At 39.5% G+C, this 26,682-nt stretch overlaps 1 protein-coding gene across 2 annotated transcripts in view; it reads right to left on the bottom strand.

Annotated features, from left to right (window-relative positions):
- The window catches only part of rhobtb1 (Rho related BTB domain containing 1), a 70,393-nt gene that overhangs the window by 27,074 nt on the left and 16,637 nt on the right, over nt 1-26,682 (bottom strand). The window contains exons 2-4 of one of the 2 annotated variants that reach the window (XM_033034285.1): nt 11,563-11,764; nt 10,760-10,863; nt 152-337 (exon numbers count right to left, since the gene is read on the bottom strand). In XM_033034285.1, the coding sequence (XP_032890176.1) occupies nt 152-337; nt 10,760-10,863; nt 11,563-11,754 (482 nt within the window). In that variant the 5' untranslated portion in view covers nt 11,755-11,764. Of the gene's footprint in view, nt 1-151; nt 338-542; nt 612-10,759; nt 10,864-11,562; nt 11,765-26,682 lie in introns of those variants that run through there. The other variant, XM_033034286.1, reaches the window with a different exon arrangement.

Here is a 26,682-nt window from a genome sequence, read left to right as displayed (position 1 = left end):
AGTAATATAGATGGCTGACTATAAAAATACAACATTCACTTGCATGTACCAGAATATCATATTTGGCATATAAATACACTGAGTTACTTGTACTGGGGTAAAATTGTTCTTCATTAAGCCATTTACTAAATAGATAGATGTCATAAAGTACCTTGCTAAAGGGCGTCGTGCACGATTTACAGCTTCAAGATCAGCATAACGCAAATCCAGCTGACAGCCAACTAAGACAACTGGTGTTCGTGGACAAAAGTGCTTGATTTCAGGAAGCCACATTGTCTTTACGTGGTTAAGGGAATTGGGATTAGCAATTGAGAAGCATAGGACCACCACATCAGACCTGAAAAATTAAGATTGCAAGAAGTTATTCTAGGTAATTATGCAGTTCTTTATATCATAATTTAGATCATTAACATTTTTCTTTCAGTGATGCACATTTCCTTCCATGCAAAGTTGGTGGCATATCACACATGAGCAGAAAATAATACTGAAACACATTCATGCACTTCCTCCTGGCAGTACCAGAACTAACTTTGCTACATTACCTCATGTGGTATGTCCACAATGCTGGTATGAGTTAGTTTTCCGGAGGCAGTATTTACTGGTCTCATTCTCTGTACAAACGTTAATAAAAACAAATGTTTTGATTATATTTTTTGGTTTGAAGAATGAATATTTAATGTTCCATTGTTTTTAGTTTGAAGAAAATACTTTTTACATTAGATTATTTTAATATCTCTGGCTCCATTTGTGCCTCAATCTTCTACTATTTTGAAGAGTAGGTTTTAGTTAAGTACTTTCTTGTAAAGTAAAAAGTATGTACTGAGCCAATCAAACCTAATCAAATATTATAATATTTGGATAATATATCTAAAACAAAGTCCTAACAGGAAATCTTTTAATGTGCGAAAGGATCACTATCATTTTGATAGCTTAAAGAGGCATTCAGGAACAAGCAGTTTTCTTTAACATATTCTTTTTAAATTTATTTCCAGGATTCAGTTCAAGTGTCAATTATCATGAATGTAAAGGCAAAAATCTATTGAAGGGTAGTTTAATAGATTAGCCATGACCCATGCTCAACACTTGGTGTTAACGCAATATTCCTACTATTTGACGCTGAAGGCTCAATCCATTTTCTAGTGATCTTGAAAGCACACAAAAAGCCACAATAATTCAACATAAAATGGTCAAGCTTACTTAAAAAATCCACCGCACTGAAGAACAAGGGAGATACAGATTGTAAACGTGTCCAATAATAGATACTTGCCTAAGAATCTGGTAAAGGAAGTATTTTGGGAAGCATTAAACTTGGGTGCTCTGTACCACTTCTGATTGGTGCATGCTTACTGTTGTTACTGAAGGCTATCAAAAGTGTACCATTTTAGTTCAGAATGATTGGATTGAAAGTTTCAGGTGCAAACACCTAACTGCTCACTAATCCAACCAACAATACAGTCTCTTTCATATTGCTTCAAATGTTCCTTTTTCAGACACTACAAAATGCAAAGTGACAATGACTCATTATATCTATGATTGCACAACTTGCCATATCTTGAAAACTAATTAGAAGAAACTAGAAACAAAACCTGGAACAAAATGCTTGAAGATTGTTGACAAAATGACAGCCAGATAATTTATTTTACAGTTTAGGATAAATCCATGCAAAGTGTTAATTCAAAAAGGTTCAACGTATAGTTGAGAGGACATTGTTAAGAAGACATTTTGAAAAATAATTCAAAGGAAAAGCAAAGTAAATAGAAAGAAATGTGGCAAATCTCTTGAATGTTGCTTGTGAAGTGACAGCAATGAGGCCAAAATCTAAAGCGAGCCATCTTCTAATTTCACAGGTTGACCTATAATATGCAGCACCTATTTACCATTCAACTGCAGGTATTAACACAAATCTTTCCCCAGAACCACGGAATGTGATGGACATCGATAAACAATGTGCACAAGAGAAATACATGCATTGCTTTTGTGATAAATTATCAGAACATGGTTCAATTTACCAGATTAAAGGGAATTATATTCAGAAGGCTCTAATTACGATAAGATACAACCATTCCAGAGAAAAGAATTTTGCTCTGGTCTTGTCAGAATTAGAGAAAGTTTCAAATATATTCCACATCCCTTTATTTTTAGAAGTGTAAATTATTTTGAGACCATCAGCAAGCTGGAGCCTCAATTCTGATACATTCACCAGCAAATGATGAGCAGTAAACCTTTATTCATCTTGAACAGTCAATGGAAATCAGTATCTCATCGTTTAGAAGTGGAATGGTTATTTGAAATTACCATCACCAACATTGAACATGAAAACCTTTTGAATATTAGGATTTGTATAAGAATGGAATCTCTATTACTTTCACATTCCATTGCATGGAACAATGACTGTTTACACAATTACTCTTAGTATAGACTTTTTCTTATTTTAACTATTTCCATTATTCCCCATCACCCCCCCCCCCCCCCCACCTCAAAGCACCATCGCTCCTGTATACAGCTACACAATTTTAACAAATCTTTCAATTTCTTGCCATCTCGTTGCTCTCAATTATTCTTTTTCACAATTCCAACTCATTAACTATCATACATAAAAAGTTTGAAGTCTTGTACGAGTGAAGAGTTCAGAGATACTGGACATTAAAAGTCCTCACTTCTAGGACCTGAAGAGGGGGGGAAGTTGGCATCGCATGACACAAATATGAAACATCTAAAACTTTTGCTTCTGTTGGGAGATAACATTAAATGTTTACACAAAGGTGTAATGTGTGGTAACAAAGCAGAATGTTGATGATGGCCCATAATATATTACCGTTTAAATTTGTGCACAACCATTTCTTATAGCAGACAAAATTACAATATTAAAACCCAGATGTCTGCAATATTAAACCACATTATATCGAGGTCATGTTTAGGGCATTTATGTGTATAATTCAAGAAATACATGCACGATGCCCATATAGTGATTGACATGGAAGAGCATTTTTTTTTTTTTTTTTTTTTTTAATATTTTATTTTATTAGAAGTAAGTACAGTCATATGGCACCAAAGTGCCTAATATATATTTTCATAATACATTTTATGTACAACTTCTTTTTTTTTTTTTATTACACTGAAAAAAGATTAGAATAAGAAAAAGAAGTTAGATAGTAAAGGATAGAAAGATGTGAAATATATAGTGTGTGAAAAAAGAAAACGAGTAAATGAAAAAAGTTGAGAGAGAGAATAGAGAGAAAAAAACAAAAAAAAAAAAAAAAAGAGGAGATCATTATTTATAGTCTTGACCAACCCTCGTCCAGTCCTGAAACAGTTATTTTTTACAATTGTGTTGCACCATATGATTCCAAAAAAACGACGAATGGAGACCAACTCGTTATGAATTGGTCTGATTTATCCATTAGGAGGAATCGCATTTCCTCAAGATGAGCGGTGTCCAACATACTTGCAATCCACATTTTAAGCGTTGGTATTGATGTACCTTTCCAAAATTTAAGAATTAATTTTTTTGCTATTATTAAACCATAGTTAAGGAATAGATTTTGAGATGTGTTCAATTTATTCCCATCTTCCATTACGCCAAATATAATCATTTCAGTATTAGGTTCCATTCTTGTCTTGAATAATTTTGTAAATATTTCAAAATATCATTCCAGAATCTATAAAGTTTTATGCAGGAGACTAAGGAGTGTGTTATAGTTGCCTTTTGGGCTAGACATTTATCACAAGTGGCGGATATATTTGGATAAAATTTGTTCAATCTTGTTTTTGAGTAATATAATCTATGTACAATTTTAAATTGAATTAAATTATGTCTTACATTAATTGAACATTTGTGAATATATATCAGGTATTTTTCCCATTTAACCTTCGTAATTTTTATCATTAGTTCCCGTTCCCACTCTTCTCTAAGTACCTCTGTCGATGGTAGGTCTATATTTAGAATACTATTATATAAATATGATATTAATTTTTGTGAGTCAGCTTCAATATTCATTGCCTCTTCCAATAAGTCAGGAGTTACTTTTTGATATCCTTGTATATATTTTTTCACGAAATCGCAAATCTGAAGATATTTAAAATATTGGTTGTTTTTCAATTTAAATTTTAATTGTAATTGTTGGAATGATAGTAAGTTTCCCATTTCATACATATCCCCGATCCTTCTAATTCCGAGACTTTCCCATTGGTTATATGTCTTATCAATAAGAGATGGTTTAAATAAAGGGTTATTCGCTATTGGCATTAACAGTGATAGATTTCTTAATTTTAAAGATAATTTTATTTGTTTCCAAATTCTTATTGTACCATATATAATTGGGTTCTTCTTATATATTGTGTTATTCAGTTTTTTTGGGGAGAAGAGGATCGTTCCTATATTACTAGGATGGCAATCCTCCTTCTCCATTTTTATCCATTCTGTCTGTTGGGTAGCACTATCCAACCAATAAATCATATTCTTAATATGCACTGCCCAGTAATAATACATAAAATTCGGAAGTGAAAGTCCCCCGACCTCTTTTGGTTTACATAAATGTTTTTTTGTGATTCTATGTGATCTATAGTCCCAAATATAATTAGTAATATTAGAGTCTAATTTTTTTTAAAAAGTATTTTGGTATATATACCGGTATAGATTGAAATAGGTATAATAATTGTGGTAGGAAGATCATTTTATTGCATTTATTCTACCTAATAATGATAAGGGAAGTGTTTTCCAAAATTTAATCAACGTATTAAGTTTATTTAATAAAGGCATGAAATTAGCATTGAATAATGCTTTATATTTTCTAGTAATCTGAATACCCAAATATTTAAATTTTTCTGTTGCGATTTTAAAGGGGAACTTCAGTAAGTGTGTAGGTTCTTGAGGTTTTAATGTCATGATTTCACTTTTATTCCAGTTTATTCTATATCCAGAAAAAGACCCAAATTCCTCTATTAAGTTTAATAAATTTGGTATGCTCGTTTGTGACTTTGTAATATATAAAAGTATATCGTCTGCATATAATGAGATTTTATTCTTTGAGTCTCTGGTATTATAGCCCTGAATATTCGGATGAATTCTTATACTTTCAGCCAGGGGTTCTATCATAAGGGCAAATAGCAGGGGTGATAGTGCACATCCCTGCCTATTACCCCTTGATAGTTGAAATTTTTGAGATAGCATGTTATTAGTTAAAATTCTTGCCATCGGTTTATCATATAATAATTTTACCCATCTTATAAAATTCTCTCCCATATTAAATTTTTGTAGTACTTTATATAAGTATTGCCACTCTACCTGATCAAATGCTTTCTCTGCATCCAAAGAAATAATTGATATATCTTCTTCCTCTACTTTATGCGAGTACATTATATTAAACAGACGTCTCAGATTATTAAATGAGTGTCTTTTAGGTATAAACCCCGTTTGATCAGGGTTTATCAATTTACTAATATATTTGCTTAATCTTCTTGATAAAATCTTTGCTAAAATTTTCTGATCTGTATTTAAAAGTGATATAGCTCTGTACGAGCCCGGATCTTCTAAATCTTTATCTTTTTTTGGAATAAGTGTAATAGTTGATTCTGTTAGTGTTTCAGGTAGTTTGTTTTCTTTAAAAGCATGGGAGTATAAATTAAATAAATAAGGGGTTGTTATCTCCTGAAATTTTTTATAAAATTCATTATTAAAACCATCTGGTCCCGGTGTCTTACCATTTTTCAGCGATTTTATTGTTTCACCTATTTCTTTGATTGTAATTTGAGCTCCTAATTCCTCTTGTTCCAAAAGGTCCAGTATTGGAAGATTACAATTATCTAGAAATTTTTTTATTTTACTATCTTCTCTTTTAATTTTAGATGTATATAAGTTTTGATAAAATTGGGCAAATCTATTATTAATATCTTTAGGTAGTATTAGTAATTCTCCTTTCTCTGATTTAATTTTGGTTATAGTATTTTCCTTTTCTTGTTTTTTCAATTGGCGAGCTAAAAGCTTATGTGGTTTGTCACCAAACTCAAAATGTTCCTGTTTTGTCATTTGGAATAGTCTTATTACCCTTGCCGATAAAATTCGATTAAGTTTAAATTTCAGTAATATTATCTTATTGTGTTTATCTGTCGTGGAATCTTTGGCATTATCCATCTCTAACTGTCTGATTTCTTGTTCTAACAACAATTGTTCTGTCTTATTCTTTTTATTTTGAAAACTTTGATATGAAATTATAATTCCTCTCATAAATGCCTTAAAAGTTTCCCATAGTAAAGAAGGCAAAGTACCTGGTATATCATTTGTATCGTTTATGTGTATAATTCAAGAAATACATGCACGATGCCCATATAGTGATTGACATGGAAGAGCATTGATGAGGTGATTCTAAATTTGATAAATTGATGGTATGCAACATCAACAACCACTGGCAACTATTAGTGACAGTTGATTTAATCAATGGCAATCTGCATCAATTGCAGTTTTCTACTTCAGGCTTATTTCCTGAGGGCGTCAGTCACATACATTGTTATCTGCAGCCAGGAAACAAATTCACTGTTGATATTTTTATCAACAATTTTGGGCTAGCATCCAAACTGCTTAAATCAGAGGCATATGACCAAATCCTCTTACTTTCCCTTCTCTATGGACTGCAGATTGTATCCCAGCTTATTTATAGTAAGCAATTCAATTAAAAGCTTGCAGGCCAGTAGAAGTCAAGTGACATTCAAGGAAGCGGTAACAAAGGTTTCACAGCACCTTCGTTTAAATGTACCAAATAACTTTTGAAGGTTAATTTAACATTTTTGTCTTCATAAATACACTTAATGCTGGGGAAAAAACTAAGCATTTAAGTCTAAATGGGCCATGTACTTCTTAATGCAGCAGTATGCCCCTGCACACCATCCCCCTTCACCCAAACTGCAAGTGTTGCTCTCAGTACTGGGTTTGGTTTTGCAAGGAGCAAATTAAAACATGTTACTTCAAGGGAAGAAAACGTATTCTAGTAGCACAACTGTACAATGAATGTATTTATATATGCAATAATATGAGATTTTTAGTACAAGGTCATGAACTGTTGGCAGATGTCAGTTTTTAAAATTGGCACAAAACACAATTTGTACCATACTTGTCGCATGTAAATATCACATTGTTATTTAACACATAATTGCAATGCCATTTATATATTAATTTGATTTCATCTGTGATAGAGGAGGAATAGTATAATGTCTTTCATAGCCACAGAAATTACTGAAATAGAATTACTTGCATGTATACAACATTTTTCACAACCTTGGGCCAACACAAATCATCTTGCAGCCAATTAAGTACATCTAAATTGCAGCCACTGCTGTATTTTTGGATACAATGTCCTACTAATTAGACACTGACCAGAACTAGGTTTAGAAGGTAAACAAAAATGCTGTCGAAACTCAGCGGGTGAGGCAGCATCTATGGAGCGAAGTAATATGCGACGTTTCGGGTCCAGCATCTGCAGTTCTTTCTTAAACAGAACCAGGTTTTGATGTTAGTTGAGATGTAAATATACAAGACTATACTGCAACTCTGGTGTTTACATGAGAGGGTGCAGATGGGTTATTGGTTTTAACCCAAGTGGAATATTTGATGGTCTTCCTTCAGTTTGCATGTCCTCACTCTGGCAATGGGGAGGCCCAGGACAGAAATGTCGGTATGGGAGTGAGAAGGCGAGTTAAAATGGTTAGCAACCGGTGATGTGAAAGGCATGGACTCGGAGAATGCTGTTGCATCTGGGGTAGGGGGTACGAGAGCAGAGCTATGGGTTACGGAGGAGACAAGGTGAGGGATCCACCTATGACAGAAGTGGGGGAAACCACGTTTACCAAAAAAAGGACATCTCTGATGTCTTTCAATAGAAAACCTCATCTTGGGAGCACATGTGGTAGTGCACATGTGGTAGAGACATGAATTAAATCTACACCCTGAAAGGTGATTTATAATTGTAAGTTCTTTCTTGCATTGATAACCATTTCACTCTACATAATGGCCATGATATTCTCCTTAATTAGCTTGAAAAATGTTGGTATCAAATCTAATTTTAAGGAACACGTCTCTCGCAATGTATCACTCTTCACAGCACTGAAGACAGATACGACCACTTGCACTCCCCCCACCCCCCCCCCCCCCCCTCCCCTCCCCCCTCCCCCTCCCCCTCCACCCCCCCCCCCCCATGTGTAGCTTGATTATATTCTACCTAAAGAAGGATGGAATGATTTGATACGACTTAACATGGTAATCAACAATGCTGTAGCTGAATGAGATATACTGAATCTATGACGTTGATTTTCCTTGATTATCCTAGATTATTGACATGTTATATTCAACGCTACTTCCATGTTAAAATCTGATCTATGTTAATTGAGTAAGAAAATAACTAGAATTTTGGATAGTGCTCAGAATTTGGAAAATTGGGAAAAATGGGTTTTACTTGTGATAACTATCTAGTAACTCCAGTTGTAAGTAGGCTAGGTGAGGATCTTCATGTTTTGGCTGAGAGTTTCCTATTCTGCTGCATGTCTATCCTCCCTCCTACTTACGCACACCAAAGCAAAGCAGATGGCTAACTTTCATTAGGCTATGAAAATAACCGTCTATAGAAGAGAGTCAATGTCTAAACAAAAGGAAATTAGAAAAATTAATTGAGCTAAAAAAATGTAGACTTTTTAGACGGGAATTTAGAGATACTGCTTGGAATGGGCCCTTTGGCCCACCGAGTCCGTGCTGGCCAGCGATCACCCCTTGCACTAACAGTCTCCAGCACACTGGGGACAATTTACAATTTTCACTGGTCAATTAACCTACAATCCTGTATGCCTTCGGCATGTTAGTGGAAACTGGAGCACCCAGAGAAACCCATACGGTCACAGGGAGAACGTACAAACTCCGTGCAGACAGCACCGTAGTCAGGATCTTACCCAGGTCTCTGGTACTGTACCGCCATGCCACTCTGCCACCTTGTAGCATGATAGCATATTGTCTACTAGCCAAAGTTAGGGGTGCACTGCAAGAGGCAAGATTGGGAACCCATGTATTCAGAAGGAGGCGATTTTGCTGGTAGCTGGGAGACGGGAGAGAAAATTTATTGTATTTAGTGTTATTTGCCCAAATCAACCCATGACGTAGGTTACAGTGGCAACACTTTTAATGAATAAAATGTCACATATGTGGCTTCCTGTCTGGATCTCGCATAGAATTCATTATCCAGTCTTTTGCATTCAAAGGATTTTAAGAAGTGGCATTCTGCAGTAACCTATTTGGTATTCTTCACATAGGAACATATATAAATTCTGAATCACTTTAGTCACAGGGTAGACAGGCAGACTGCCTTCTTTAAAAAAAAAAGCAAATTAAACCCAAATGGTTGATTGACCTATTAATGCTGGCCTGGCTCAGCAATAAGCAAGAGTTACATTTTATTAACATGTTAGATGAAATGAACAAAAATAAAAGCAAGAACCATCATTAAAACCCAGTCCTGAAAAACACAGCTCTTTTCAGCTAGCAGCTGTTCCCAGCAGCTCTGGAGAAGTCACAGCCCAGATGGCTCCATCTTTAATTTTTTTTAGGGGGGAAATGATGGGATACGGACTGACAGCAGATGGATAGAAACAACTAATAATGCACACATAGTTCCTTCCAGTGAAAGTCATTCAAAAAAAGTTATTCATTTTTGTTGCTATTAGATTTGATTTAATTTAACAACCATGAGCAATTTAGAATCAGAATTATTACTATTTTACAGATCAGTATCTAAATCAATGGATGAATCTTCTAAAATGTTAACTCTATCTTACTGCAGCTGCTGCCAGTTGTGCATTTCCAGCATCTGTTTTTAATAGCAGTATCATACACTTCAATTTTCTTTATTCCATCTGTTATTCCCATCCAACCCATGTCCCTATAATCTCAGTGTATTGATCAGAGCCAACCAGCCAGTAAACAAATAGGCAATTTCCTGCAGCTTAAAATAACTGTATCCATTTTATTTAATCAGATAGTGGTTGCCATAATTTCTAACATGCTAACAGTTAGTGAAGCTTCTTGCCTTAACATCAATTTTTAAAATAATTTCCTGCTCCATTCCTACCCCTTTAATGCCTTTCAATTTAATCTGTAAGACTTCGCAAAAAAAAACTTATTTCAAAATGCAATCTGTAATTAAGGAACAAAAGTATAGGGAATCATCACTCTCTTTCATGCACCAGCATTATTTACAAACCTATCTGACACAAACTGCTTACAACTATCACATCGGGTAACATGGCTCGCAAAGAAGGGTCTAAAATTAAGCATTATGTCTGCCCCACTAAGTAGCCAGCACATATACATGCTAAAATGAATGCAAAAAATTGTTACGTGATCCGTAAGTTATTCAACACTTTTCTTAAATTTAGCTTTGGTATTAAAAATACTATATTATATTGATTATGAACTCTTCTATATTCACTTTGAGCAACTAAAGGATAATTAAAAATTGTTTCTAAACACCCATCCACCAATTTGATTTATTCAAGTTATTGGTACTTCACCACCAAGCTTACAGAATTCACACTTTAATATTCAAATGTTGGTATTGGTACATCAGACCATTCATATTTAATTGTATTCACACCCATCTTACAAATGATATTAACAAGTCATTCTTAACTGTAATATTTAATTTTTTTCTTTAAACTGTGATTGAACAATTCAATTTAAGTAACACAAGGGCATCTGATATGTGTGACTTTTTCTTCAATTTTTTACCTGCCATACGCAAAACGCCTGTCCTTATGGTGATCACCAAATGTATCCCACAGTCTTAGTGATATGCTAACTTCATCTACGACGTCTCGGGAGCGTTCAAGCACCTAAACACAATCAACGTTTAATGCAATTGGACTTCGATTGTTCATTTCAAGAGATTTTCAACACCAAACATAATATTACATTATCATTCAGTCCAGATTAAAAATACAATTCCACACTTTCGTAAACACAGAAAACATACTGTTATATGTTAAAGTGTACTCTCAATTACTTCAGTTTTCATATTTATAATAAATAGCACAACAATATATCAATGATAGGGATGAGTGACATTTCTACTGTAAACCTCATGAAAGATGTATAAACATTGGTCAAATCTCTTATTTTCAAATCATTAATAGCGTTACAATACAACCCAATTTTGGAGGAAAACACAATTTAAAAAGTTTTAAAGTATTCAATAATAGATAACAATGGCATCTACGTAGACAGAAACCGTTAACTTTTCAGGTCATTAACCTCTCATTAAACCTTTAACCTGATCATTTTCAATTTCCATCTGCTTTTTTTCTACTTTTTGCTTAAAAATAAATTTTAAAACATAATAAATGTTAAAATAATCTTTGTTTCAGAAAGAGCAATTCCCATATATATTATTGTCCTAATAAATTTTGCGTGACAAAATCTTGTGGATTCTCTGGATTTGCAAATCTAATTGAAAGTGAGTAAATATTTACCCTGGAGTACATTCATTACATGGTATATTTTTTTAATACATTTTGTGAAAAAGGTGTTCTTACCTCTTGACAAACACGATACTGATCAATTGCCCAGACAGTAGGGACATGCGTGGACAGTAGTTGGTACTGTGTTAAGGTGGTATTACATGCTCTCGCACAGATAAGCCGTGTCTTTCCAACAGCATTGTCTCCAACAACAACACACTTAATGGTTTCAACATTCGGCCTTTCGTAATCCATAGCGGCATCCATTTACAGCAAACTGTGATAGAAACAAACAGAAGGTAAAGTACTTTCACATCTACATTTGAACATAAGCCATTTCATTCAGCAAATTGACCCAAACAGATCAAATGCAATCTAATTCAGAAATGAGTAGAATCTCACTCCATTTATACTGTGGCACGTAATAATCCATGGGCAAATATTGGAATCAGTATCCAGAAATTTTCAGTACATTCAAGATGAAACCTGTCAGTATCTCTAATCTTTCTAAAAACAGGATTGTCATGCATAAACAAAGCTCCACTTTTCAACTTGGATGGATTAGTTTGTACTTTGAAAATGGAAACAGCCAGATGGATATGGGTTACAACTGCACAATGCTGACCGAAACCTGTTCAAATCGGTCTACACATTTTAAGATTTTGTTTTGGGAATGGAAACACCACAACTCAAAAGAGAAAACGTCAGCAGGCTGATCTTACATTCAAGAGCTTTCACGTAAAAGGCCCACAATGTAGTAATCAAAACAGCAACAGTGACTTTAAACTGCAAACACATATACCTGTAGTAGTAAGGTCAATTTGCCACTGTAGATTACCGATTTCTGACTTGATAAATGGAAGAGAAACTATCAAACCTGGACGAGTGGATGCCTAAACTCCAAGTTGATGCAATTTTTAAGCAATTTCAAGCCTCCCTTCCATTGACTTAATCTATACTTCATGCTGCCATGGTAAGGCCACCAGCATAATCAGGGACGAATCTCACCCCGTCATTCTCTCTTCTCCCCTTTCCCATCAGGCAAGAGGTGTGAAAATGCATACTTCCAGATACAAGCACAGTTTCTTCCCAGCAGTTATCAGGCAACTGAACCATCCTATCAACAAGAGTTCTCCAAAACTACCATCTACTCCATTGGAATACCTTTGGACTATCTTTAATAGGACTTTCCCTTTCACTAAATGGTATTTACTTTATTATGTATCTGTACACTGTAGACACATCGATTGTAATCATATACAGTCTTTCCGTTGACCAGTTAGCATGCAACAAAAAGCATTTAGCTGAACCTTTGTGCACGTGACAAGAAACTAAACAAAACCACGGTCTCAGGGCTCCAAAGACCCGGGTTCGATCCTGAATTCCACTACTTCCACTATGTCATTGGGGATTACTTCTGAATCAGTGTGACGAAGGGTCATGATCTGAAATGGCACCTGTCAATTCCCACCCAAGATACTACCTGACCTGCTGAGTTGCTCCAGCACTGTTTTTTTGCCCAACAGAACTTTTCACATAGAACTTAAGTATGGTGTGCAAGTGCCTGGAGCTCAAAGTAATCCAACAACTTTCAAATGAACCACTGGAGACCTTAATTTTCCCTCCCTGTTGAATATCGTATCTCTATGCTATCTGGGCACTCCTTGTAGGACCTTAGAGTCATAAAGTGATACAGTGTGGAAACAGGCCCTTCGGGCCAACTTGCCCACACCGGCCAACATGTCCCAGCTACACTAGTCCCACCTGCCTGCGCTTGGTCCATATCCCTCCAAACATGTCCTATCCATGTACCTTGTTAAAGAGGTTTCCCCACAATTGCAAAGGCCCAGACGGCTGGGCAGCAAATCCCATTTTAATACAACCAGAAACTAGTTCCAGGCAGTTCATCTGGGATGAGAACAAGGTCTGGGTTTCATAGTGGCTCAGTTCTAACATTAACATTCATTTCATATCCAGATCATGCTGGTCTCAGGGAAAGATTGAAGACTGCCAAGTATCTTTAAAAAACTATTTGATCATTTCTGGCATTGCTGGGTATTCACAGGAACTGCTATTTATAGTGATAGTGTTAAACCACACAGCACTTAAAGAATGTTGTGTGGTGTATAGCTGCTGCTTCTTTCTATCAGTTCTTTGTGACCCCTTTCAATTTTGTCAACAACCTTACACGTAACACTTTTAACATACAAAACATCCCATAGGCACTTCACAGAGTTGTTAATTAAAGACAAATGTAAAGCTTCACCATGGCTGGACCAAGATTTGTTCAAAGAGACTGGTGGAAGGCAAAATTGAAAGAGGAAGTTGGAGAGGGTATTCTGGAGAAAGGGATCTAGTTAATTAAAGGGATGGTTGCAAAAGAGGTAGAGACGACATTTAAAATGCATTTTGACAGATACTTAACTAGGTCCAGAAGTGGAAGGATACAGTCATGAGGACAAGTGGGATTGATGTATATGGGCAAAAACTTTAGTATAAATCAGTGGCAGCAAGGAGGACATATTTCTGTGTAGGAAAGAACTGCAGATGCTGGTTTAAACCAAAGATAGTCACAAAATGCAGGAGTAACTCAGCGGGACTGGCAGCATCTCTGAAGAGAAGGAATGGGTGATGTTTCGGGTCGATATCCTTCTTCAGACATATTTCTGTGCTGTGCATGGATCAGTGGTGGTCAGAAGGAACTATTTCTGTGCTGTATAACTGTATGCCTCAATCACTGAAACAGTTTTGAGGGAAAAGCTATAAGGGTGGAGCAGAAGCAGAAAGTTAAATCAAAAGCAAAAGACAGACTTATTCTGAATCCAGTGCAAATTAGCAAGAATGGGGTGAATGGATGGCTGAGTAGATGGATAACACGATACAAAAGGCAGTTATGCATGAACTGATTTGGGAAAAGAGTGTAATGGTAGAAATTCCTATGAGAAGGACCTGGAAATAAAAAACACATAACGGTTGAAATAGGTGTAGTCATGAAATCAAATCAGGCTACTTTTGGCTCAAGGTGAACATTTAGCTCAGGACGCAGACTGTAGATCAGTGACTCATGTTATGTTACTTTGTAGCTACGCCCACTAGTTTAACAGAAAGCCTCCCTGCCTTTCTCTCTCACTTTTAGAGTAACATGCTAATATGAAGTTACCTATGCTGTAACGTTAATAAAGTCTTTGGATCTTAATCACGGTGTGTGACTTTGGTTATTCCAACAGCAGAAGCTCAACACAGACACCAAACCAATCCCTACCAATAATATCTTAAGACATGGATGAGTTAGAAGAGTTTGAAAAATGTCCATGGCTTTGCTGTTTGTCTCCTACTTGCTGAAAGATGGACCATAAAAACCCGGATGCCTGCACGCGAGTCAGTCACTCTGCAAGATTGCGAGGGAGAGGTCATAACTGTCATTCTAAGCTGTGAATTAACTGAACTGTGAGTCTGCAATGTACTACAATAAATGATTTGTTAGCACTTAATGACAATGCCATGAGTTATTTGGCCCGCTGCCCTGTCTGTGCCTGCTGCCCTGCCTGTGCTTGAAAGTGCAATGCTTAATTGGAAATGAAATGAAATGAAATGGCAATGCCATGAGTTGTTTGGCCTGCTGCCCTGCCTGTGCTTGAAACTGCAATGCTTTATTAGGTCCGACTGTGTTTGGAAGGAATAAATGCTTTATTAGGTCCGACTGTGTTTGGAAGGAATAAATGCTTTATTAGGTCCGACTGTATTTGGAAGGAATAAATGCTTTATTGGGTCTGACTGTGTTTGGAAGGAATAAATGCTTTATTAGGTCCGACTGTGTTTCGTCCAAAAGTCACACTCATTTTGTGACTTCCATTTGTGGACAGGTCGCGCTGATTGCGTAATTTCTGGTGAGTGCAGAGGTTGTGCTGATTGCGTAATTTCCAGTAAGTGCAGAGCTCATGCTGATTGGAGAAGTGTAGCTGACTGCAGAAGCCCCACAGTGGAGAGGCCGCGCTCAGCCATGTGAGTAGATTCAAGTTTACTGTCATATATATGGTGAGTGAGAGTGAGTGTGTGTGCGCGTGAATATTTGAATTGGTGGAGAGGTGGAATATTGCGATGAGGAACCAGCCCTCCCGTGTGAAGCTGGGGCCCAACGGGTCCCACTTAGTCTAGTTTTCAATATAAATCTAAGTTGACAGCAAGAGTTTTCTGTCCTGTTACATCTCTTCAGCTGAGGGTAATGGCTTTGGGAAATAAGTTCAATTCATTTTTCAATAAACAAGCATCTGCTGGAATGAAACATGAAAGATAATTTAAAAATAACTCACACTATTGCAGTGGGTATTTCTAATAATTTTCCTGAAGCAGTATTCAACCCAAATCAATAAATATCTTTAATATCCGAGTAATAAAAATACTCTTAAAGTGAGTTCCAACTATTCCAAAGGATAAAACATGTTAACAGAGGATGCTTGTATTACATTGGTAAGTATAGAATCAAGATATAATATATTTTGCTCATTTTATCTCCAGAGATTACCCCAGAAAGGAAATTAATGCAAATTCAATGGAAAATGTGATCAACACCCTCACGTTGATGTGTACAAATGTCCACCAACAAAATAAAACAAGCATCAGTTGTGTTTTGTGGTCTAAATAAAACACACAGTATGAAACAGTGGTTTACCAGGTTAGGAAATGAAGTTCAGTCTGTAATTCATATTTGGTACAATGTGGTAATATGATCTTTTGCAGTTTCCCAGCAAATATCAAGAACTAATTGCAAGTCCAGCTTCAATGCGACAACTGCATTACAAGTCTCAATTCAGACAAAGAAATTTTCAAAACGTCTATCTATCTATTTATCTACCTACCTACCTACCTACCTACCTACCTACCTACCTACCTACCTACCTACCTAAGGTACACAAAATTGCTGGAGGAACTCAGCGGGTGCAGCAGCATCTATGGAGCGAAGGAAATAGGCGACGTTTCGGGCCGAAACCCTTCTTCAGACTGATGGGGGGTGGGGAAAGAAAGAAGGAAAAAGGGAGGAGGAGGAGCCCGAGGGCGGGCGGATGGGAGGGTGGGAGGAGACAGCTAGAGGGTGAAGGAAGGGGAGGGGACAGCACAGGCTAGCCAAATTGGGGGAATTCAATGTTGATGCCATAAGGGCGCAAGGACCCCAGACGGAATATGAGGTGCTGTTCCTCCAATTTCCGCTGTTGCTCACTCTGGCAATGGAGGAGACCCAGGACAGAGAGGTCGGATTGGGAATGGGAGGGGGAGTTGAAGTGCTGAGCCACCGGGAGGTCAGGTAGGTTAAGGCGGACTGAGCGGAGGTGTTCGGCGAAACGGTCGCCCAACCTACGCTTGGTCTCACCGATGTAAATTAGCTGACATCTAGAGCAGCGGATGCAGTAGATGAGGTTGGAGGAGATACAGGTGAACCTTTGTCGCACCTGGAACGACTGCTTGGGACCTTGAATGGAGTCGAGGGGGGAGGTGAAGGGACAGGTGTTGCATTTCTTGCGGTTGCAACGGAAAGTGCCCGGGGAGGGGGTGGTGCGGGAGGGAAGGGAAGAATTGACGAGGGAGTTGCGGAGGGAGCGGTCTTTGCGGAAGGCAGACATGGGGGGAGATGGGAAGATGTGGCGAGTGGTGGGGTCACGTTGGAGGTGGCGGAAATGGCGGAGGATTATGTGTTGTAGCCCTCGGGCTCCTCCTCCTCCCTTTTTCCTTCTTTCTTTCCCCACCCCCCATCAGTCTGAAGAAGGGTTTCGGCCCGAAACGTCACCTATTTCCTTCGCTCCATAGATGCTGCTGCACCCGCTGAGTTCCTCCAGCAATTTTGTGTACCTTCGATATTCCAGCATCTGCAGTTCCCTTTTGAACACTTTACCTACCTACCTACCTACCTACCTACCTACCTACCTACCTACCTACCTACCTACCTACCTATCTATCTATCTATCTCATATACTTATTAAAAGTCTGATCTTGTACGTGTGTATATGTGGTTGTCTTTACATCTTCGCAAAAACACTACGCGGTAACAATTACATATGTACACATTCCGATTGACATTTTTCCCGTTGAGGACGGGACACCTTATCTGAACATTTTATGCTTTATTTCTCGACTTATTCTTGACTCATTACTGATTTAAAGTCTAAAAAAGTCAAAAGCCTTTGAAATTAAAACCACCAGCTTCAACTGATGACATCACAATGGCTGAGCTAGTAGAGATAAGCCTGAATGAAGTTTTCATCCTATATTTGACACGTTATTCACGATTAAAGCTTTAAAAATGCCAACTTTCACAAGATTTTTACATATTCTGATTCACATTTTTCCCCTCTAGGCCGATATCACTCTCACTGAACATTTTATGCTTTATTTCTCGACTTATTACTGATTAAAGTTTTAAAAAATCAAAATACCTTGAATTTCCCACCGACCAGCTTCAACTGATGACATTACAATGGCAGCTTCAACTGATGACGTCACAATGGATAGACTAGCAGAGGGAGGGCGAATTGCTATTGCACACGCAGGGCAAGTGCAATTGGAATTGTTTTTAAAAAGCACCGCTGAGGGAGGCAAGGGGAGTGCAGGAATCTTAGGTTCGGGAATAGCCTGAGTTGGAGGACCACGCCTCCCGTGGGGTCTACTGGTAGAGAACGGGTCCATTGGGGGAGTATCTATATATAACTCGAAAACTCCGATCTTGTATGTGTATGTGTGTTATTTGTTTGTGTGTTATTACATCTTCGCGAAAAATCTACGTGGTAACGATAAAATATTTACATATTCCAATTGACATTTTTCCCTTCGAGTCCAAAATCCACTTATCTGAAAATTACATGCTTTATTTCTCGGCTTATTACTGAAAATGTTTAAAAATTAGACAAAACTTTGAATTTAAAACGACTGCCTTTCGCTGATGACCTCACAATGGGTCTGCTCCGCGCCGTCTTACTTCCACATGCTGCGAAGAGGAGGGGAGGGGAGTGTATGAACTGCGCCTGCACATTTGGGGGCTACGAGTGAGTGGTGGAATATTGCGTTGGGGGAACGGATGTGTGGTGGAAACGGGTTGCGTTGGGGAAACGGGCGAGTGGTGCAATATTGCGTTGGGGGAACAGGGCCCAACGGGTCAGGGGGGTTGGAAGTGACTGAGGGAGGGAGGGGCAAGGGAGAGAGGGAGGGACGAGGGAGGGGTCGGGCGAGGGAGGGGGGGGCGGGGCGAGGGAGGGAGTGCGGGAAGAAAGTGGAGAGTGAAGAGGGAGGGTGAAGAGGAGGGTAGGGGAGGGGAGGGGAGGGGAGAGGAGGGGATTTTTCACCAGTTCACTCATTGTTCTCCTGTGCTGCGAGTGCACCAAGTTTCGTTCCGATCGGTTGTAAAAGTTAGCGAGGCTTAAAAATCTTAAAAACCGCGCTTGCTCAGATCGATCTCTTCTCCTGCCAGTCAGCGTGCGCGGATTAGTCTCTGTCACTCCCCGGAATGGTCTGCCCCTTCCCGCGCCATCACGTCTTTACTGGAGCTGAGGATGATCAGCGAAGGTTTCCAACCGGACTTTCGGAGGAACCCAAAGCAGCCCAGCCCAGCCCCGCCCCAAGCAGCAGCCCCGCTCCCAAGCAGCAGCCCAGTGTCGGAGACAATAGACAATAGGTGCAGGAGTAGGCCATTCGGCCCTTCGAGCCAGCACCGCCATTCAATGTGATCATGGCTAATCATCCCCAATCAGTACCCCGTTCCTGCCTTCTCCCCATATCCCCCGACTCCGCTATTTTTAAGAGCCCTATCTAGCTCTCTCTTGAAAGCATCCAGAGAACCTGCCTCCACTGCCCTCTGAGGCAGAGAATTCCACAGACTTACCACTCTCTGTGAGAAAAAGTGTTTGCTTGTCTCCGTTCTAAATGGCTTACTCCTTATTCTTAAACTGTGGCCCCTGGTTCTGGACTCCCCCAACATCGGGAACATGTTTCCTGCCTCTAGCGTGTCCAAGCCCTTAACAATCTTATATGTTTCAATGAGATACCCGCTCATCCTTCTAAACTCCAGAGTGTACAAGCCCAGCTGCTCCATTCTCTCAGCATGACAGTCCTGCCATCCCGGGAATTAACCTTGTAAACCTACCCTGCACTCACTCAATAGCAAGAATGTCCTTCCTCAAATTCGGGGACCAAAACTGCACACAATACTCCAGGTGTGGTCTCACTAGGGCTCTGTACAGCTGCAGAAGGACCTCTTTGCTCCTGTATTCGATTCCTCTTGTTATAAAGGCCAACATGCCATTCGCTTTCTTCACTGCCTGCTGTACCTGCATGCTTACTTTCATAGACTGATGTACAAGGACCCCCTGATCCCGTTATACTTCCCCTTTTCCTAACTTGACGCCATTTAGATAGTAATCTGCCTTCCTGTTTTTGCTACCAAAGTGGATAACCGCACATTTATCCGCATTAAACTTCATCTGCCATGCATCTGCCCACTCCCCCAACCTGTCCAAGTCACCCTGCATTCTCATAGCATCCTCCTCACAGTTCCCACTGCCACCCAGCTTTTTTGCTAATGTTACTTTGAATCCCTTCATCCAAATCATTGATGTATATTGTAAATAGCTGCAGTCCCAGCACCGAGCCTTGCGGTAGCCCACTAGTCACTGCCTGCCATTCTGAAAGGGACCCGTTAATCCCTACTCTGTTTCCTGTCTGCCAACCACTTCTCTATCCATGTCAGCACTCTACCCCCAATACCGTGTGCCCTAATTTTGCCCACTAATCTCCTATGTGGGACCTTATCAAATGCTTTCTGAAAGCCCAGGTACACTATATCCACTGGCTCTCCCTTGTCCATTTTCCTAGTTACATCTTCAAAAGTTTCCAGAAGATTAGTCAAGCATGATTTTCCCTTCGTAAATCCATGCTGACTCGGACCGATCCTGTTACTGCTATCCAAATGTTCGACTATCTCATCTTTTATAATTGACTCCAGCATGTTCCCCACCACCGATGTCAGGCTAACTGGTCTACAATTCCCTGTTTTTTTCTCTCCCGCCTTTCTTAAAAGTGCGATAACATTAGCTACCCTCCAATCCACAGGAACTGATCCCGAGTCTATAGAACATTGGAAAATTATCACCAATGCATCCACGATTAGAGCCACTTCCTTAAGTACCCTGATATGCAGACCATCAGGCCCTGGGGATTTATCAGCCTTCAGTCCCATCAGTCTATCCAACACCATTTCCTGCCTAATGTGGATTTCCTTCAACCTGTGCAACTGCAACCTGTGCAGTTGGGGGTTATGGGTGAGTGGTGGAATATTGTGTTGGGGATATTGTGTTGGGGACCCAATGGGTCCCACTTGGTCTAATATCCTAATAAAATGCAATTGCCGCGTCTTCTGGTAAAGTAAAAGACAAATCTATTTCTGATATCACTTTGGAAAACGATTCACTCAACAGCTTCTCTTTACAAGATCTTGAAGACGTGTAGATATATGCTCAAAGAGTTTCACGGTTATTCATTCTCTACTGATAAAAATCAATTTTACCAGGCTCCATTCAAGGCACAAGACTTTGGTGAATGGAAAGGATTTAAGCACAAAGTGCTCGTAATCTGCAGACACTGCAAATTCTGTGATGATGAAATCATGGATGAGTGGAACATTGATGAAATTTGGAACTGATAATTGTCAGTAATTAATAGTAAGAACAAAAAAAGACAAAAGTACAAGGGCTATTTTTTATTAGTGCAATCATTCATTATTTGCAATTAACTGTCCTACTGCTACTCAAACTCTAAATGATGATCACAACGTAATGCCAAAAGTCAGACATTCATAACTCAAATACTATTCAATATTAACATGACTTATGACCATACTAATATTAATAAAACTATTCTTCACTGTACTGTTTGCGTTACAAGATTTGCAAATCTTTTACAAGATTTGAAACATACTATTTTGAGCTAGATTTGTGCGTCAGCAAAAATGTCCTTATCCATTTGTTTCAAAACATCAAATGTTCTATATTCTACAGAATACAGTATGGTTTTACACAATTTGATTGTCATCCAATCCCAGACCCTTGTAAAATTGCAATAAATTGGCAACGCTACCAAGGCCAGCTTCTCCAATGAAGCTGTCCCCAGAAGTGCACACAGTATATCAGATACATTACCTAGGGCTCTTATGGCTCTAACAAAATGATCTCCCTAGCGAGAGGATAATTTCACATTAGCCTTTTTAATATTTTTCCCCCCCCCAAGTAATAACTACATTAAATAATATTTTTAAGAGATTCTCAAATCTCTTTAAATTGGCACTGTTCCTATCTTTCCTCCAATTAAATAAAACAGATCTCTCCTTTATTGTCAAAAATAGGGTGGCCTCTCAATCAACTGTATGAAATCTTCCACTCTTTTAATCTGTCAATGTTTAAAAGTTTATACTTCCACTCATGCTACTCATTAATGATAATTGGAAAATGTGAATAACATAGATCATTAATGAATTCATAGAACCAAAACAATTCAGACATCTTGTTCATGTTGACTATAAGAGAAACCCAGCCAAATCACATATCTCAGTTCTTGGCCCTCAGCCTTGCAGGCACATTGTGTTCATCAAAATACTTCTCAAAAGCAACAACAGTTCTGCCTCATTCCTGCTCCAAGATTCAGTAAGATTGTGGCTGATCTTTTACCTCAATGCCACTTTATTTCACCAATGCCACTTTCCTTGATTATGTTAATATCCAAAATTTTATCAATCTGTCTTGAAAGTACTCGACAATTGAGCCTTTCGCAGATCTCGTGAATAGTGAATTCCAAAAATTCTCTCCAATGGTTGAAGAGGTCTCTTCCCTCTTCTGTCCTGAATGACTGATTCCTTATTCCCATCTCTTAAACTCCATGTACGTGGTTTACGTTAGGTCCTCTATACTTCTCAGTACCTTATCCTGTTTTCTTTTTCCAAATGAATTGCAAAACATTTATTCGAAATGAATTTCATCAACCACTTTTCTATCCTTCTGATCAATTCGTTAATTTTTTTAACAACTCGCATGCTTACTGCTTTCTTCCTACAGTCTGCAGCTTTCTTCCTATTAACTATACTTTCAAAATCCACCTTACCTTCAATAAAATCCAAGTCGGCCATTCAATAAGGCTAATCCTATGGATCATGTCCACTTGCTCATCCAATCACTCTATCCTCTGACACCCTCTGCTACTTGTCATGGGATAACCTTTAGATTCAGCATGCCTCTTCTCCTTGGGCTTTGTATTTTCCTTTCGGTATGCCATAAAGGACCCTGTCCCAAGCCTTGAAAATAAACCATAAACCATTTGCTATAAAACTCAAATATGCCATGCTTTTGACTTTCCTTATAAACTTTCCAAAAGCTTCAACTGCTCTGACACAATCTTGTACGTTGCAAAACTTGATTCATTTTCTTCTTTCTAAATGATTTTGTTTTAAACTGGCCTTTGAAATTTGTTTATACCTGATTAATAATTACTTAGTTAATCCTCCCCACCCCCCTCCCTTTTACAACAGCACCATGTTGGCAATCTTCCAATTAATAGGCATATCTGTTTTGTTTGTCCATTTTCTATCCATGAACCAATCTTACATTCAAAGCACACTAAAAAAAATAAATGAAAATGCAAACAGGCATGTAAGTAGAAGAGACACAGGTTCAGACATGATCTTGCTGAATGGAAGAACAGGTTCTACTTCTTATGCTCTATATAGAAATTACATCAATAGACACAAAAAGCTGGACAGGCAACATCTCTGGAGAGAAGGAAAGAGTGACGTTTTGGGTCGAGACCCTTCTTCAGACTGCATCAATAGACATTGCCTTATTATTATCGTTACTTTCTCAAAAAAATATCTATTAAGTTCATTAGACATGACCTTCCCTTTACAAATCCATGTTGGCCCTTTCAAATCAGCTCCAATTTCTCTCAAGTGCTCACTCTGTCTTTAATTATAGTTTCCAATAACTTACAGCATAAAGAACAAAAGACCATACAGTTATACACATCTTTGGTTCGTCCCAAAGTGCTTCACAGCTAGATTAAGCACCTTTCAAGTACAGTCCTTTGTATTGCAGATAGATGCATCAGCCAACTTGCACATATGACCATCTCAAAAAATAACAAAATTAATATTGACCAGATAATCTGTATTGATGTTGGGGGCAAATGTCAAGCAGAATGCCAGAGGATTCCTCTGCTCTTTTTAGCAAGCAGCCAATATTTAATATATCATCCAAATGATATCTGATTCAGTACTAAGAGCTTGAACATGAAACGTTCTGCATCACATGAGAGCGAAAACACTTAGTCAACTTTGCTGTCAGTTAGATTCCAGGTTTGCCGTCAGTTATATGCAATCTCCAAGGAACTAACAATGCATTTTTCTTAACAATTAGTGTGTATAAAATATAACATAAACTGATTTTCATTTACGAAGAAGGTATGCCGTAAGTTAGTGTGTAGTATCAGAACTAATCATAACATCCTTCCTTTCCCAACTAAAAATGGACACATTTTTATTCCTGAAGAAATTATCTACAAATCTTGATTTCCTACCTCCGTACTACCAAGTTTGGTTCAAGGTAATACTTCTATTTTGAAACAGCGAAGAGGTAATTTACATTTCTCCACTCAAATTCCACTACAAATATTCTAATGCCCAAATCATGATAAATCTTAAATCAATTTTCAAAATATCCTGTTTAACTATGGTCGTCTACTCATTGTTCGAAAAAGCTTGGCTGTTACAAGTCAGCAGCTCAGCAGATAAACGCACTCCAATTGTGGCATTCTTCCAACTGTAATTTCTGCACACTGCTGATTCAACCAAACAGAGGGTGGTTGGGGATTAGTATGCATTATTATCTGTCTAGTTACTTTCACAGTGACAGGTGGAAATCTCTAGTGAAAGAACAGGATTAAGTTTGGCTGCAATGCCCCTCACTGTAGTAGAATTGTGATCCAAAACATAGTCTAATCATGCCCTCCACAGATGGTGCCTGGCCTGATGAGTTCCTCCAGCACTTTGTTTTTCTGATCACTAACTTGGTTACTCAACAAAAAGGGAGTGATCGTAGATCCCACAGAAGAGTAAGCCATTAACTTTAACTGAGCAGGAAAAATAACAATGGGATATTTTAAAATAACAAATTACATTAATTACTCCGTGAAATTACATAGACTAATCTCTATGATAAAACACACTTTTCTTAATAGTTTTGTGATAAATCTTGAATACCACACCCAATGGATGAAACACAATGATCATTATCCAGTCATCTTATGTCATTCCACAAATTCATACCGGCACCACCGGTAGCAGATCGCCACTTCAGGGAGCCATGTCGATGATACCATCTCTTGTGCACACTTCATTAAATATTATAGGGGAGGGGATGAAACATGATTGGTCATTCCAAGGAAAATGTGATCTTTCCAATGCAATATTGAACTCTGAAATGGTTAGGTTAAGTCCCATCGTTCCCCATATTTATCTGGTTCTTCACACATTGCACCAACGCTAGCCGCTACTCTTCGCCATCCCCGATCTTAATCCTATCCTCTCAGCTGATGAGGACCTCATATTTAAATTGCATCTCATTATCAGCATTAATAGAATAGAATAGAATTTATTTGCCACACAACCAGGGTCGGTGGAATTTGGGTTGTCAGCAGCGGTACAATAATAAAGAACACACAACCACAATAAAAATGTAACACAAACATCCACCACAGCATTCATCACTGTGGTGGAAGGCACAGAACTTGGCCAGTCCTCCTCCATTTTCCCCCGTGGTCGGGACCTCCACCCTCCGCAGCCGTTGCTGCGGGCGTCCAGATGGTAAGGGAAAAAAGTCAAAGTCAAGGTAAGTCCAGGATCGGCTCTTCCCCACCGGAGACCGCGGCTTCAGGTTGGTGTAGGCCGCAGGCCGGCGGTCGAAGATTTAAGGTTCCCGCCGCGCCGCAGCCAGAAGCACCGCATACCGCAGGGCCGATGGTCGAAGCTCCCCTCCAGCGGTGATAGTAAGTCCATGCCGCACCCGCGGTAGAAGTTGGCCGCGGGCCGGCCGTGATGGCTTCTTCTTCCCCCGGGTTCCCAACGAGGGATCCCGGGCTGCAGACGCCGCGCCATCTGGAGCTCTGCAGACAGCGGCTTCAGGCTGCCGGCTGCCGCGGGCCAGCGAAACGGAGCGCTCCCCTCCAGCGAGGGCTCGCCCGCTCCACGCTGCGCCCGCCGCAGAAGCCCCCGGGCGCGTCTCCGGAAAAGGCCGCGCCGATCCTCGTTGTTAGGCCACAGGGGAGGCGACCTGGAAAATGCTTGGCCTCAATAAGCAAGTTCGGTATTCCGACTGCACATGCCCAGGTAATAGGTCACTCACTATAAATATTGTTGGTAGCTGAGCAGCTAAACATTCGTTTCATTCGTATTTTCCAGCTTTGATTCTTCTAGGTAAGAAAATACTGCTTTCAAACGATGAATTAGTTGTATTTATTGTTCCTTTGTACAAAGCTACGATGATTTTGTCGTTTTTATTGCTTTATGCTTCAGTGAGTGAGCAAGACCATGCTGCTGCGTGAGGTCAGAGTCCATGGTCGGGTCTCCGGCGCTGTGGGTGCTGTTAAGTTGCTGTTGGGCCATCCCCGTCCCCTCCCGGGTGTCCCGTCCCTGTCCAGGGGCGGTCGGAGGTGTCCGGGGTGGCCCTGGGCTGGCGGGCACAGGCCCGGGCTTGCAGCCGGCGTGAGAAGGGAGGGGGGAGGCGATGGCTCCAGCTCAGCTCTGCTCCGCTCCCGGAGGGGGGGGGGGGGCCGTCGGCTGCACCTCTCTCCTTGTCCAGTGATTGTCGGTTGGCGCCCTCGGTGCCGACAAGGGCCGAGCACCAGGGATACACACGGGGTGCTGCGGCGGCTCGGCGCGTCAGACAACATCTCTCGAGAAGGTCTCGACCCAAAACGTCACCCATTCCTTTTCTCCGGGGATGCTGCCTGTCCACCTGAGTTGCTGCAGTGCTTTGAGTGTATCCCCATTGATGGAAGGTGCTTGGCTTTCGCCAGTGCCGGGGGGGTTGGCCGGCGGCCGCTGGGTAGGGTGGGAGGTGCGGCAGGCGGTCCCCGGCCCGTCGGGAAGTGGGTTCCTCTGGAGTTGGAGCAGGGTTG

The sequence above is a fragment of the Amblyraja radiata genome, chromosome 15 (genome assembly GCF_010909765.2).
Source record: "Amblyraja radiata isolate CabotCenter1 chromosome 15, sAmbRad1.1.pri, whole genome shotgun sequence".
In the NCBI taxonomy this organism is placed as follows: domain Eukaryota; kingdom Metazoa; phylum Chordata; class Chondrichthyes; order Rajiformes; family Rajidae; genus Amblyraja; species Amblyraja radiata.
This window is presented reverse-complemented; position numbering and strand designations above follow the sequence as displayed.